The sequence below is a fragment of the Lutjanus erythropterus genome, chromosome 15 (assembly GCF_056507025.1).
Source record: "Lutjanus erythropterus isolate fLutEry1 chromosome 15, fLutEry1.hap2, whole genome shotgun sequence".
NCBI classification, from domain to species: Eukaryota; Metazoa; Chordata; class Actinopteri; order Lutjaniformes; family Lutjanidae; genus Lutjanus; species Lutjanus erythropterus.
Window position 1 is genome coordinate 36,927,994 of NC_139331.1, and position 17,160 is coordinate 36,945,153.

General features: G+C 40.4%; 1 protein-coding gene across 2 annotated transcripts in view; it reads left to right on the top strand.

The window, feature by feature from the left end:
* The window catches only part of vta1 (vesicle (multivesicular body) trafficking 1), a 71,697-nt gene that overhangs the window by 29,683 nt on the left and 24,854 nt on the right, over nt 1–17,160 (top strand). For both annotated transcript variants that reach the window (XM_084737388.1, XM_084737389.1), the window contains exons 4-5: nt 3,756–3,831; nt 8,789–8,903. In XM_084737388.1, the coding sequence (XP_084593514.1) occupies nt 3,756–3,831; nt 8,789–8,903 (191 nt within the window). The remainder of the gene's footprint in view (nt 1–3,755; nt 3,832–8,788; nt 8,904–17,160) is intronic.

The window sequence follows — 17,160 nt, forward strand, 5'->3', positions numbered from 1 at the left end:
GTTTGATCTATAAAGTGTTAGAAATGATGACATCCTCAAATGTCTTGTTATGTGAAAAATACAAAGATATTTAGTTTATTCTCATAAGAGGACTAAAGAAACTAGAGAACATTTACATTTAAGAAGCTGAAATCAGAGAATTTGGACATTTTTTGTGAAAGAATGACCCAAAACAATTAACTGATTATCGATTAATTTAATATTTGATTACTGTTTGGTTAATCGGTTCAGCTCTGAACATTTCTAATGATGAATAAATCCATCAGGGCTCATTTTGAATCATCATATTTAAGGACACAGACCAATAAGGAACCAGATTTAACTGATTGGACCAGTTGAATGAAAGGATTAGTTTCACTGGATTATTTATGATTCTTAAATTTTTCTCCCCGGTTCATTCCGTTCTCACCGCTTATCATCTGGAGGGTGATACGTGGAGGAGTTTTTAAGGGATGTTTCCCTGACAGGAAATATCTGGGAATTAAGTAAGTCATCATGGGAGAAAGAATGTTTATACGTCTTTCATATGGTAACACTGCGTCCTCCCAGACGGTCCCTTCTGTCTTCATCTCCCTGAGGTTTCTTCTTTTCATCTTTCTTTAGCAGGAGCAGTTCCTTATCTGAACTGAGCGTGTAAACATACAGGGTGGTGTGTGTTGTTCACTTTTATTCCTGAGGAAAAATTTACACAATGTACATTAAAAACACAGTTTCTCTTCAGTTTAATGGAAAATTGTGGACTTGAGATTCTGGTAAACTCTCCTCCATGAACTCTTTCAATGACACCTTGAACTTTCTTTGGGGATAAACAGGGAACCACAACAGGAAGGTGGGTTTCCCTCCCCATCAGCGAGCGGCGTGCGGCAGGTTGTGGACGATGAATGGAGGCAGGCGACGGGTTCTCTGGACGTGTTTGTGGTGTAAAGAACCATCAAGAGCTCTGTGTTTCAGCAGCCTTATTAAACAGGAGCAGCTTTTATTTCTGTTCCTGCTGAAGGGGAACACAAACAGCCTGCGCTTTTTATGAGGAGCAGCGGTCTGAGCTAACAGGAGCCAGCCGTGTGTTATGTCTCCACTACACACACACACACACACACACACACACACACACACATACACATACACACACACACACACACACATACACAGGTACAAACAGAGTAAACACACAGTCACAAATAAAAACTGGTCTGCACATGTAGGTACATATACACAGGCAGAAATACTTATAAATACATATAAGCATGCATTGGTACACAAACTTCATGACACACACACACACACACACATACACACATGTTAAGGTGGATGTTTATGGGAAACTTTGGTGGAATAAGAAACTTCCTCCAACATGTTGAGGCCACTGCCCAGTAGCTCACACGCTGTGTGACAAGGAGCCCATTCATATTCCTTACCTGACAACTGTGTGTGTGTTTGTATGTATGTGTGTGTGTGTGTGTGTGTGTGTGTGTGTGTGTGTGTGTGTGTGTGTGTGTGTGTGTGTGTGTGTCAGTGTGTGTGTGTGTGTGTGTGAGAATGTGTCATGATGGGAAATCACCCCGAACCAAGTGCCGGTAAATCTGGGCTGAGGCTGTTTGTCTACTTAAAAGACAGGAAACCTGAGACTCCGTAACTCCAAAATGTTATTAGATTATTATTATTATTATAGGAAAGAACTTGGAAATAAACATTATAAATATTATTTGATTTAATAATAAGATTAAATTTGCTGTGGTCCTATCCAGATATGTCTTATATGTCGTCTTCTCCAGCAGGAATTCATCGAGCCAACTTTTTCTCTCCTGATGCCAAGACCTCAATGCAGAGTATCTGATAAAAAAAATAATATCAGTGTTAGATTGCAGGAGACCATCCCTTTAACACAGGTGCTGCCTGAACTGTGGTGTTAACATCTTATTATGAGTCTTGTGTATAAATGAGATCCTGTAGCCTAACTGAGAATCTGTGAACACACTTAAAACTGTTTAAAATGCATTTTTTGCCGTAAGATGATCTGCTGCTCTGTTTCTTATGAACAGTGTTGTGGTTTGGATTGAATTTGACCGTGTAGAGGAAGTGGAGTGTGGAGGAACAGTGATGCTACATGTTAGCTGCTCTCACAGTGACATGATGTCTCTGTGGGTCAGACACTTGTGGTTCTGTAGTCTGCTGTCAGACACGTTTTGTTTCTCATCCTTCTTACAAAACACAAATGTTATGAAATTTTGGTGGTGCGACATCAGTTCTGTCACTGTGTTTTGACATGATTTAACGTGATTATTATCATGACAGTGATGCTTACACAAGTGCCTCGGTCCTGAACGCATCACTGTCATGCTAATAATCATGTTAAAGATCACCCTCTGGTGTCGTGTCGCTCAATTGTCAAGTCTGTGATTTTAATTCTTCAGCAACTGCTGTGTGAAAACCTTTTTTTATTTGTTGTAGGATGTTTTCTGTTCCATTTGTTAATTAATACAGCTTATGAATATTCAAAACCATCAGCCACCATCACTTGTGTGTGTGTGTGTGTGTGTGTGTGTTTGTTTGTTTCTGTGGAAGAAGCTTGTTCTTATGTTTGTTCGTCCCTCTCAATTCTGTTGCTGTGATCACAGCACTAATCTGCCACTTTGATTCCTGCCAACACACACACACACACACACGCACACACACACACGCACATGCATTTACATGCGCACAGGCATTCACACACACTCTCTCAGTTTTTGAAACTATCAGCTGTTGAAACAGGATGTTTCTGTGTTCTGTCAGAGGAGGACAGACTGATTTATGAGAAGCTGGTAATAATAATCAGTGAATAATAATTCATATTTAGGTTTTGTTGGTGTGTGTACAGCTGAACTTTGGTCAGAACATTTAAGAAATGTTGAGCCAAAGATAAAACACAAACTTTGGATGTTTGGCAAAAACGTCCCATCTAAAGGTTCACTTAGTGGCTTTTTTTTTCAACGCTCTCAGCTGATATCACATGAGAAGAACAATGAAGCTGAACATTTATTAAGTAAACATGTTTTGTTTTTGTTTTTTTTAACCACAGAGAGACTTCTTACACTGTTCAAGGAGTTTAAAGCTTTTACTAAACCTGGTATCAACATCATCATCTGATCTTTGTGAGTTTGTGAATCTAAATTAACTCACTGAGATGCTTGTTTTTACATCAGAGGACAAAACTGGAGTGTGATAGGGGAATAAACACACAACACTGACACATTATATTGTTATTATTATTGTTATTATCATTTGTCCAAGCAGCCTTAATGAACAGAAAATAAACTTTAACTTAGAAATGGACAGTGTTCATGGTTCTTCCTGAATGTGTCAGAGGAGAGTTTCAGGGCAGCTGAGTTCCTCGTAGCTCCCCCGTAATTCAGGGACCAGTCCAGGGACAATTAAAAAAAAACACATTAACATTGAACCCTGTTGATATTTGCTCATTAAACTGTTTTTTTTATTAAATATGGGGAGATGGAAGTCAAGAACTTGGTCATAAATGTTTCTCCTGCAGGTTTAACTCAAAAATATGAAGCTTGTTTTTAACTTGCACAGTTCTGACACATATTATTGCATCACACCTCAGTCAAACACTGAACTAATAGTTTATCTGTTTGTTTTTCTTTCTGTCGCCTCCATCTTTCACCTCTCATATCCCACCTTATTTCTCCATTCCTGTCTACCTCTTTCAATCCTTCTCGTGTCCCGTCTTTCTTTCTATCTGTCCTCCTGTCTTCCTTCAGGAACATGATCAAGTCTTTCTACTCGGCCAGTCTGCTGCTGGACGTCTTGACTGTGTTCGGGGAGTTGTCAGAGGAGGTAAGATAAAGATTACTCTCTTTTAAGTGATGATAATCAACAAAAAGCAGATTACCTGACTAGACCGGTCTGGATCAAACATCTGTTCAAGGATGCAGCTGCAGCTTTGTTTTATCTTTTAAAAAAATCCCCTAAGAAACCAAAACCAACAAAACATTCGTCCTGTGTCATCTGTGTTGTCATAGATGCATTAACAATTGTGTGTCTGTGCCTCTAAACTGAAACTAAAACATAAAAAAGAGACACACATCATTCAGAGACATCCACTGCACTATATCCTCTCATGGAGCATTCAGGTTCTTCTCAACACTCTGTAAAATTGTGATACGTCTCCTGTACGCCAACATCTCATCAGACAGAATAATAAGTAAGATGATTTAAACAAACCTGAGGTGACTTCTGAAGAAATAAAACAGGAAGGCTGTGATGTAAGGAGTTAAACTGCAGCAGCGTTTATCAGGAACACATCATGTGTGGAAGTGTGCATGTGTGCAAGATTTTTAATCTGCAGTCGAACTCCCCAACACAATCAAAGATTCATCGGTTGTCAGAATGTCATGTCGGGCTGCAACTAATGATTATTTTCATTTCATTAGTTGTTTATCCACAACCAAAAGATATTCAGTTAACCGTGGACCATGGGACTAAAGAAACCAGAAAATATTCATATTTGAGGAGCTGAAATCAGAGAATTGGGACATTTTGTTTTAAATTAAAAAATGGTTAATCGATTATCAAAATATTTTGTGATTAATTTAACAATCAATTAATCATTGCTGCTCAAATGTATTGATACCAAAAACTTAAGGTATGATAAAAAGTATACAATATGATATTTAAAAAAAACCTTTATTGAATAATAATCTAACGTGTGCATTTCTTTTTTGCTTGTATAAAACTTGTTTTTGCTTTTGATTAAAGTGCCCCTGCTTTAATAAAATAAAAATAAAATAAAAGTAGTCAGCTATGTGCAAAAAGTTGGCATGAACAGTTTTTTGTCAATAAATGCTTTAATTACAATTGTAGAATAAAAACAACACAACCGTCCTTTTATAAAATAAAGTAAAAATAATGAAATAAACTCGTGGTAGTCAGGCTCCAGTACGACTTTGAGACATTTTTATTTATTTTAATTGAAATATTATCAAAATCACAGTATGGCAGTGCAGTATAAAAATATTAGAACCCTGTAATCCTTTGGAAATCTTTCAGTAATGTGTCTTTTCAGAGGTTGTCTCACACACACACACACACACACACACACACACACACACACACACACACACACACACACACACACACACACACACACACACACACCTTCTTCTCCATGTAAACATGTGACACACAGCAGGTCTTTTCTCCACATTGTGTCCAAACCACCCAGAAGCCATTAAAACATCAACAGGACACTTGCGTCTGTACAGTGAGCTGCTGCTCTGAGTGAGGCCTGACAGACACACACACACACACACACACACACACACACACACACACACACTCTGAGGCCGGCAGCAGACAATGAGTCCTCAGAGCGGCCGGTGCTGAGTGCTCTGCACACAGACAGTCAGGAGTGATTGAGTTTCAGCCAGTAAAAAGAGGTTTTCAGCGGCTGAGTGCAGGCAGTGATCAGGCCAGTTGGCATCGTGTTGTGTAACGCTGTCGTCCATCAGGAGCCCCGATTCTCACTGACGCCGTCCTGCTGGTCTGGAGAGAGGAGGGAGGAGAAGAAACCGGGCTCAAACCCTCCATACAGGGTAGAATCCATCCTGCTGAAGTGTCTTTGAGCAACAAGAACATACTATTAAAGATGAGAGGAAATAAAAATAAGAAGATGGCCCGTTAACTTTTCTTAAATAAATGTATTTCTCATACATGAAGTATTTAAAATGTTGATTGATTTAAATAAAATGCATCAAGATAATACAAGGTGATACAGAAATGGAAGTAAAAATACTCAGGAATGTTTGTTTATTTATGTACAAATGAACTCTTCCCAAGATTAATTGTTAGTTATTGTTAGGGCCTTAATTCAGTCGTGATGGTCTGTCATTTTTAAAAAGTTTGGGAAATGCTGGTTTGAGGTGCTGGAAAAACTTGAAAATGTACCTTGAAAGTGCTTGAATGTGAGTTGCAAAGACCAAAAACGATCCTGTTCCAGGCCTGGTATACAGTATATCTAAGTTTATGAACGCAGCGTGACTCTTCACTCTGCATCTTTTAAACTTCTATGGCGGCCCTGCCAGAGAATCTCAGGCGTGTGGGAAATGATCAGTTCAGAAATATCAACAGGAGCCAAACCTGGGTGATATGCACCGTCTTAAAACCCAGAGGAATTCACTGTCACCGTGACATCACAGACTTGCTGCAGTATTTTGAATTTTACTTGGTATAAACATGCCAGGTCCTCTGGTTAGTTAAAACTCCTCTGTAAATGCTCAAAGTCTTTACCCTCCCTGTGTAAAAAGCCTATAAAGGAATCGATGCTGTGTTTCAGCAGGAAGCCGTATCTGCACCGTCCTATCACTCAGGCTGACGCAGCGCTGAATCGCTGCAGACAAAGGCAGCGTTGACCATCTGTTTCACTGCCTACAGCCGTGATTATCGCTCTGCACCGTCAGTCAGTGAGCCCTGACAGGGACAGTGACAGGCTGTATGTCCCACATTCAGAAGTTAATCATCCGTCCAGGGTTCACAGAACAGGTTATTTATGTTCCACCTGACTCATGGCTCTTTACAGGAGGTCGTAGAGAACCTGAGGAAAAGGCCAGATGCCTCTGAACTGCACCATCATCTGGCATCTTAAAGCTTGACTGTTTAGATTCTTGTGAATATGTCTAAAGATTGTGGTTGAATGAAATTTCCAAACATACAGTACAGACACATCGTGTTTTTTTAGGGAATACCTGCTCAAATAGAAGATCTAAAATTATTCAGGTTAAATTGAACAGATTATGGGACTCTTCAATCCAAAACCATCCAGTAAAGTAAAGATTAAGATTTGATTGTATTTTGTTACTTGGAGTTTTCATACTGTCAGAGATCTTTTCCATTTTTTTCTCCCAAATTTGTTATTAAATATCTTCACGGTGAGTCACCTTTCCTTTCATTAAAATCGCTTTCCTTCCATGGTATAATGCCGCAGCAGTGTTATTCCAGTGATTAGAAATGACTGCCTTTAGCCGCTCTTTTTTTACAATGAGATTGGGGCTAAACAAACACAAATCTTACCTCAGAAGATACCAAAGGGTTCCAGTATGCCATTGTTTCTGAGCAGCTGCTGAAAACATGGCACTTATCAGGTCGAAGCAGGAATTTCTCCTTTCAGTCTTATCAGCTTCGTGTCGGTGTAAATCTGCTGCCCGCGTCTCTCTTTGCCTCTGCAGCCCTTTCAGACATCCTGCTTTTTCAACCCATTCTCATGTACCCCTACCACCCTTACCCCAAATAACCCCCTGCGTGTCTACTTACCCTTCTTCCATCCTTTCCTCTGTTACCTCTTCTCTCTGCCGTCCTCACAGAGACCCTACCTATTCCTCTCCTGAAGCCTAAGCACCTTAACCTTTTCAGTCTCTGCCCTAAAAAGTGCTACTTCTTTTAATGCCCCGACAACTACATTACTTGATTGGTCTCAGAATCCCAGAATCAAGATACTGAATGCCAGGTTGCTCCCCACAAGCCATTCCTAATTGTTTGTCCCAGTTGTGGACAGATGGAGAGGGTTGAATTAGGACGAGCATCAAAAAGGCAAAACGTTAGCAACACTTGTACTACATCAAAAATTTTTATTTAAAGACCATCACTTTCGGCTCTGGCAGGTCTGGCCTTCATCAGGATGAAAAAAACAGAAAACAAATTGTTCAGGTCGAGAATTACAGACAGAGATCTATTTTCCAACTTTGTTCAACATTTGAAGTTGCACAAACAACAGTAAGGCGAGGCTTCGTTGGTAAAGTGGCGTGATTTGTTTAGGACTTGAAACTCAAAATTTGTGGGACGTGGAACAGGTCAGTCTTGATTTGGGTGCAAAGACTTATTAGTGACTTGCAAAACATACGTTAACGTACGTTAACTAGTGTGTACCAGTGATTTAGGAGAACTTGTTGCATTCAATAATTGACTTGTATTTTGAATTTTCTTTCAGATGCGAACACAATCTATGAGTGTTCCACACCTGTCGTAGAGTCATGTGCAGTCAGTCTGCTGGTATCCAAACTGAAGTTTTTCATTATTGATTGTATATTTCATTAGTTTGAAGACCTTTGAGTTTGAAAAATTGGCTGTATATTTGCACATGCAGGTTTATGAAGTCTCTGTCCAGGAGAACATCCTCACTTTATTCTTTCCTCTGTCTCTGATGGAAACTTCCCCTTAACCTCCTCCTCGTGCTGCAGTCATCGCTCGCCCCTTGCTGTGGCTCACACTGTCAGATTCTCCTTTATGGACCTCTGAAAGCAGAACTTCAAACTCTGAAATCATGAAGTTCTTCTTTTCTCTTTGTTGCCATTTTCATGACATATAAAGCAGGAAGCGTAGCTATATATGGTATTATTATTAGTCTAATGCAGGTGCACTCTAATATGCACAGGTGAATTATTAACATGAGCATTTGCTAATTTGCGTACAGAAAAAATTCAGAGAAATTTAAGATAGAAATAAGAAAATGTTCTTGCATGAGGCCCGATGACTTGGTTGTACCTGTGTTGGTTACCCCTTATGTTTATTTTTAACTATGCCCACCTTATCTTCTGCCTCCTGGCCATTCATACCCACTTCCCGGTCACTACCAATTAGCAAATTTCAACCTTTTGCAAGCCTCGACTTTCATGATACCCCGTCCCTCAACACTCATCAACTATCAACTATGATTTATTACCCCTGCTGCTTTTAAACTTCCTTACAAGACGACTAATAAGCCCTTTCATGTTTCTGTGCCCCTTTATGCAACCTCTGCCAGAACATTCAGCACAGGAAGTACGCCCGCTGGAAGGCCACCTACATCCACAACTGTCTGAAGAACGGAGAGACGCCGCAGGCCGGGCCAATCGGTATGGACGAGGACGGGGAAGCAGGTGGGACACACTGATATGGAACACGCACACACTTTCCACGTTCTCTCCTGAGCTGCTCTTTAAAAAACACAGAGGAGAACTTCCTTTGTTGACATGGTTTTGTCTTCACCTAAGTGTGTGTGAGAGTGTGTTTGCGTGTTGTATTGTGTGTCTTATCAGACTCTGGGACTGTTGCAGGAAAGCCCTGCAGTAGAAACCAGAAACTTTGTGAGATTGGCAGTGTGTGGAGAGTAGATTAATGTCCTCTTATGCCTGAAGTAAGTCACTGTTTGCTTATGTGAAAGACACTGCTCTGTGTGTGTGTGTGTGCGTGTGTGTGTGTCTGAATATATTAAGGCCTCACTTTTCCTCTGTGTGTGTTAATGTGTGTGAGATTGCTCTGATATTTATTGTATTACTCTGTGCTGCCATCATATCCAGCGTGGATCAAGTCTGAGTCCCTGACCTTTATCACATTGAAAAAGCTCCGGCCTCTCTGTACCAGAGTAATACCATAAAACGTAACCTTTAGGAGAAAGAAAGCATGGGAAAACACCACCAGATCCTGACGAGATTGAATGAATGAATAAGACAACAAAATGGCCATTGCAGCCTTTAAAGTTCATTGCGTTCCGAGAGGCGTGTGGTGGGAAAAAGCAGGACAGGAAACTAACCTTTTTGTCCTGCTGCCACTGGGGACGTTTCTTCCTATAGTCCCCCGTTTTAGCAGCCAGCAGATTTCTGACAGATTAAGACCTCTGGATGATGGGATGACTGTTTGAGTGGCTCTGTTTACCAGTCGTCCTCAAAGCTCACCAGCAGTTTGCTTTTGGCAGGTGGTAATTCAGTTCAGTGTCAACTTGGTTAAAGCTAAAGTCCACACTGAAATGTTCTCAGACGTGTTTTTCTTGTCTTTGTCTTGTCTGACCTCAAACATCTTTTATTCTGTTGCATAAAACAAACATGTAAATGCACTAAGAAACAGTCACTCCAGGATTGTTTTCTTCAGATTGTTCTGGCCTAGAATATCTAATTTATCAGCAGCTTCTCTAAAACAAACAGCTTGAAACTGCAATCGCATTATTGTCATAATAAATCACTACCTGACAGAATAGTTAGGTTTTTATTCATTCATTCATTCATTTTCTGTAACCGTTTATTCCGTAAGGGTCGCGGGCTGACATTAGGCGAGAGGCGGGATTCATCCTGGACAAGTCGCCAGTTCATCACAGGGCTAGTTAGGTTTTTAGATATAACAAATGAAATAAGTAGGGATATTAATGATTAATCATTAATCAATTATTTGCCATTAAGTTTTTAACAAATTATAACTGTATTATTTCTTAGTCTAGAAATGGCATTAAGTGCAGTATTTTTGTCTGGCAGAGCCTTTCATTGGATAAGAAAACTTAAAGTTAAAGTCAGAAACAGCAAAGAAATATGACAATGGGGAAAAACATGAAATGAGGTAAAATAATACGACTTTATAAATGAGATTAAATCTGTGCATTTACTCAGAAGTAACAGGTTTTTATAAAAGGTGTATTACAGATATTAATCTTTAATTTGCAGAATGTCTTCCATAGTCTTTTACTCATTTGTCATCCAAACGTGACAGAAAATTTAACCATCATAATGTGAAATACAGTTTTATTCCTGCTGTTAGTTTTTCATGTAATAATTCCCTGAATGTCAGTGCAGAGACGGACTGTGTGCTGTGTTTCACTCTGTGTGAACAAAAAAATAGGAAGAGCAACTGATTTAAAAGCCGTCACTCTCTCCTCAATTTTCACTGCTGTAACTTGGAACTAGACAATAATATTAGTATTATATTTACTTTATAGAATTATAAAAATGCTAATTCTAAAAGACTTGAATTGGCTTGAGATTTTTTTTTGTTTATGTACTACTGCTCTTCAAAAAGCAAAAGTATTTCTTGTCCTGTTACTTGATAAGTGATGAAATAATTGGTAGAATACTTGGTTATTAAAATAATGGATCTGTATTCCTCGTCTGTTACAAAGGTAAAGATTCCTGAAGAAAGAAAAATAAAACTTCAGTTACACGCTGAAGACAGATGCGTTTACCTGTTGTTTTAGAATTAGTCTTCAAGTTTAATTCATTGACATAACTTTTGATAATATAGTGCATTTAAATATGAGGGAAGCTGGCTTCATTATAATGGAAATGAATCCCTCAGGAGAGGATTTTCTTTTTTTGATCTTCATTCATCATTACACGAGTTTCAGTCTTCGAGGAGGAGATGAAGATAAAGACTGAGACAAGTGAAATATGAGTGAATGAAACCTTTACTGTCCCTCAGGGAATTTCTTATGGACAAACAGCATAAAGGACCAACAACAACTGTACATGACGGCATGTAATATGACGTTAAACATAAAAATATCATTTTGGGGAGTCAATAAAGGACATGAGGTGGAGGTTGAAGAAAAGGCCAAAGTCAGAGCCTGAGATCAAGCAGCTGAAGATGAATATAAACTGGATCTTTGAACGATAGTGAACCTCCTCCAGCGCAGCCCTCACTTCTCTGAACTGTGTGATAATTCAGATAATTCCAGGACTCCAGTGACTCGAGCCACGAGTAGAATTTACACAGAGCGCCGGGGGACTCCGCAGCATCTGGACTCATTTTCAGATTGCACTTTGAGGGCGAGAAGTTGCATCAGACGTCCCTCAGGAGGACTTGAGACATGAACACCTATGGGCTCACACACGTTCCCCCGTCCCTGCTGGGAAAACTCTGAACGTATTTTTCATGTCAGTGAAGTGATGTTGACGAATTCCTCGCCAAAATAAAGGCCATCTGCTCGTCCACGCCCACACGCTCGCTGCACGTACATGTGGGTGTGTTTGACCTAAACATCGCCTGCTCGCACATGACATCACCTCAGCTGCACATGCATGTACAGTACACACACACTTTAACTCTGTGTGTGTGTGTGTGTGTGTGTGTGTGTGTGTGTGCGTGCGTGCGTGCGTGCGTGCGTGCGTGCGTGCGTGCAGTGCTTTCATTCTTCTCCTCTCACACTTTGACTTTCTGTGTTTTCTTCCACGGCCCACTCCTTCTCTCCCAGTGTGCTTTGAGGTCTCTGTGTCAGTGATGACATCATGATAGCTTATTCCCACTGATGGACGGAGCCGCCAGCTGATATCATCCACCCAGCGTGTGTGTGTGTGTGTGTGTACGTGTGTGTGGTGTGTTAGTATTTTTTACCTGCTTGTATCATCTGACTTCAGGTCAGTTTTTACCACCGGCCGTCAGTCTTCTCAGCTATTAACCTACATATTCCAGATGTTTGTTTTTGTGTTTGTCAGAGAGCACATCTGTCCCTCTATCAGAGGACATTCCTCTCTGATATGATCATTTTGGATTGATTGTTGTGTTTCATTGTGTAGACACAACATGACCGTGGGAGGTGGACGTCATTTTTCTGGTTTGTGTTTGACACTAAGGGGTCCTGAGGTTTGGGGCATTTTTTGTCCTCATTTGACAGTAAATTCACAAGAAACGTGAAGAGAGTAAAAGGAGTGATAAAGATGAGAGCTGCATATGTGTGAACTTTGTGTCATACCCCCCACCCCTTTGTGGGTGAAAGCAACTCACATCATTTTACTAAAGAGTCTGGGATCTTTGCCAGTTTAATAGCATATACTAATAATAATGATGATAACACCTTATTGCTTTTTGATTATTGAGAGCCCACATCCTCTGATCAGTCAGGTGAATAATTATGTAGAGGTGTCTAAAGTACAAACATTCTTTACTCAAGAAAAAGTACAAATACTAAAAATTGAGTCAGGCTCTGAAATGCAGAGTAGCTCTCTGTGTGTTTCTCGTTGTGTTACGTCTTTTTACATCTTCTGCTAGCTGTTAGGTCATTTACGTTTTGTTACGTCTTTAACAGTCTTTTATGTCTTGTTACATCTTTTTCGTCTTTTACGTCATTTTTCATCTTGTTATATCTTTTCCATCTTGTTACATCTTTGATTTGTGTTTACATCTTTTAGGTGTTTTTTGTCTTTGACCTCTTTTGTCATTTTTTATATCTTTCATCATTTTTGTCTTCTTACATCTTTTTTGCTGTGATGCGCACTGATGTCTTTTTTGATGCAAAATAAATATAACACAAAATTCCCCTCAAATGCATTGAAACTAAAGTAAGAATCCTGTTTTGAAAATGTAAGGAAGAGAAGGTATAGATAGTTGTATTAAAATACAGAGAGGATTCTTTTTCATCAGTTCCTAACAGATTTCCTGTCTTCATCTTCGAGGCTTAGATCAGCTGTTACTGCCTTCACAAATGGACAAGGAGACAATATGAAGGGACTCCCTGGTGTGTTACGTTTTGTTACGTGTGTGTTACGCTCAGGCTCGGTGGTTCCAGTGAACCACATGGTCTGGACAGCCTCATGCTGTCAGAATGAGGTGTAAAAATAGATTCTTACGTAATAATTAGGCCATCCTGCCGCTCTCTGCTTCTATATGCGGAGGGACTGTGGCAGTCTTTTGACTCTCACAGGTGAAAAGTCTTGTTGGATTTTATTTAGTCGGCACCACACTGTTCTGTTGGACAGACCTCCATCAGCTGGTTCATTCTGTGTCACAGCAGGGACCGGACACTGCAGCGATATGAACCAGTTTAAGTGGGTTAATTAACCTCTTGAGAGCAGTGTGACACACACACACACACACACACACACACACACACACACACACACACACACACACACACACACACACAAAGTGTCTCACACACACACAAAGTGTCTCACACTCACCAACTCAGAAATATACCAGTGGTACTTACAGAAAGACCATTGTCTCACAGCTGCTGTAGTCTGACTTTCCATTGGCTGGGAGGGGGACGTGTTTAGCAAGAGGAAAGGAATGGATGGAGGGAGGGGTGGAGGGTGGGGGGCCAGAGAGAGAAAACATCCAGTGCTGAGTTGTAAAAATATAAAGGATGTGTTCTGTGACCCAGTTGTCAGGAAAATGTATTGAAAGAGTTGTGAAATCTTTATAAGATCCAGTGAGAGACAGACGGAAAGTTTGGTTTGAATCTTTAATAATAAGATTTTATTTTAGTCAAACTTGTTGATAAATTCTCAGTGACTGACTAATAACTCACGTGATGATGGAGCAACTTTCACACCTACTTTGACTTTTCAGACCAAACAGCCAAACACTGGTCCTGCCAAGAGAGGTGGTCTCAGTCTGGATCAAACTGAATGAAGGTTTGGTTCATTTCAAGTGTGAAAACTTTTTTTTTTAAGAGAGAGAGGGAGAGACGAATTGAGCTGTCAACACACTGACGTCAGACACCCATCTACAAACAGGGGGATGCATCTCATGTAGTTGATGGCAACAGGATGTATGTTTGGGACAGATACAGAATTTAGAGATTCTCAAACCTGACCAGCTTATGGAAAGTCTTGTGCAGAGCTGAGTCGTGGAAAAACCATTCATGGGAAACATGTTGCATTTCATGATGCTACTTCACAATAAAAGTCTCCTGCTGGTTCACAAGTGAACTGTGGACATTGAGTAGCCTGGGAACCAAACAAATCTGAAAAGATTTCAGTGACTCTTGTTACTCAGTATGCGGTTTGATATGACAACTGACAGACAAGTCTTACCAACACAGACTTGGGAAGTCACCAGGCTCAAAAAACTTTGATCAAACTGTTTGTTCCCAGAAAGACATTTTGTGTCCTGTGTAGCAGTGATATGAGACAGACTGTGACCAGGAGGCTGTGTCCTGCTTGCAAACAGACCAAGCACTGTCCAACCTGCCTGTGTTGCTTAGTGGGACAGCACACTTTTCGTTGCTCTGATTGGTTGTAGGTGTATCCATGTGCATCCAGAGGCATCTTGGTCCGTGCTTATTGATAATGGCCCTTGGAAATCAAAAATAAACTAAGAGATTCCATACTTAAGTAGAGTTCACACTATAGGATATTAGCCCTGATTTTCTATTTGCAACAAAAGATCTCAGATCAGAGGCATGTCAGAGCACACTCATGTGAGCATCTATCACTTTGTGCTCGCTGATGCCATGCAGATGCCCAAACGAGACCAAGCAGGTTTAGTTTCTAATAAAATGTCTTCAACTAGCTCCACCTCCAGCATTGCTGATGCAGTGCTGTGGAGACAGGACTGACTCTGAAAGACAGCTACTACAGAAACATGCTGCATGTGACAAAATGTAGTTTGGAGAGCAGACAAAGGTCTGGAATTGCTCCTGGTGAAAGATCTTGTATTGTGTGATCCCCTGATACTGATCAGTCATGTATTGTGCAAACCACAATGACTTCAAGATTTCCTTGACCCCAGTTGATCAAACATGAACACAGGAGTGAAACTGAGCTCCAAACCACAGATATTCAGTTCCAAACTACAGAAGTACTGAGAGCTGAACACAGATGGACTTTGTCTACAGCATAGACATGCACCTGTGTTGGTTTGAGGAGGGGGATAGTCACAGTTTGACTGCAGTCGGTGTTGGTACCACAGCTGTGGTCAGCTCAGTTATCCTGCTGATGGACTCATGGCCAAAATGTCCTGAAACATCTGCCAGCTAATGCAAGGTTGAGAGCTCTTAAAGAGCAGCCGGATTGACTGTCTGAGTGACTGAAAGAGCTCAGTAACTATTGTCAAAAGTGCCCTTTGGCAGCACACTCATCCACTAATTGTCCCTGTGGAGCTGCTCAGAGTGCAGCAGCAGAACAGTTGCACTGTGAATCATCCTCCCTACTACTGCTGGAAACAAGGGTGTCTTCTTCAGGATGGCAGGAAACAGACGTTTTTAGTCCAAACTGGCCTCAGTGTCTGCTTATTTTTAAAACCCAACAGCCATTCTGGGTATTACACCAACCAAATGAGAATTTTAGAATAGAAAAACCCTCCAGATGATGGATTTTAGTGTCAGAGAGGCTGATACAGCAACATACCAGTAAACCAGAATCCACAACCAGCAGGCGTAAACTGATTGTTGGTGGTTTCCCTCAATGATCTTAATGAACTTGTCTGCCTAAATGAAGGTTTTGAGCTACATCTCATTTGATTTATCACCTCAGCGAACAGTTTCCTACTGAGTTTATGGCCTCAGTCTCTAGTTTCAAGCCTTCTTCAATACAGCATGATGCTCATTTAAGGATTCAAGGACATTTATCATTGTACAACACAGGGTTATACACCAAAGTTAGAGTTGAAGTTCCTTCATATTAAACAAAAAAATGTACAAATATACAGATAATCTAAAGAAAATATGAAACAAACAAACACATACACAAATATATACCAGGAAATAATTCTGAGGGTCATTTTTTGAATTTGCTGCAGGTTGAATGTAAGTGAGAAGATGGTGATGATAATATGGCTGATATTGTCACATTAAAAGTTCAAAATTTGGGAAAATTGTCCATCAACTTTGACTGAGTTTGTACAAATACCATCATCAATGCAAAAACACAGAATTATGTTGTATCCTGTTAGCTTGGACTGTGAGTCGCCCCTCAGGTGCAACAGTCTTGATCCAGGATGTTGTGGACAAGGGTCTGTCTGTGTGGACACAACAGTCCCTGATGTCCCGTCCATTTCATGCTTATGGGGGATGATTATGTCAGCGGCTAATAATACTTTGTCAGGTGTGAGCCAGTATTTTTTTTAATTTGTCAATCAAACATAGAGGTGGAAAATCAGAGCATGTAAAACAAAAAACCCATAAGAACACACAACCAAACGCAAACAAAGCCACAATCAAAACAGTTCAAATAAGTGTGTTGAAGAAAATCATGGACTACAAAAAACAACAGAGAAATCAGAGCAATCAGTCCCTTGTAGAAAACCCTAAAATCCAGTCTGTATTTTCAAGCAAAAAATCTCAAAACAAAAAGTCACATCCTGTTCAACAGTTCAGTTCAACGCAAAAATAAAATAATTAAACTCGGGGATTACCAGGAGTCGCTTCTCAGTGAATCCAGTCCAGTTGAGTCCAGTCGGGGTTTTTCGTCAGCGGCTGTTGTAGCCAACTCCAGGGATTTAATAGCCAGGGGTTCCAACAGGACAGTCACACAGGTGAAAACCCAGACGGACACCAGAACAATCTCTGGCAGGACGGCCTCACTGCTCCCTCGTTGAACGGTGGAGGCCATCTTGGAATCTCATCATGGTCATATGAAAAGGAGGTACAGTGGACTGAGGAATGGAGGTGTGTGCGTCCTGAAACTGACATCAAACTGTAAAACTACACAGTAC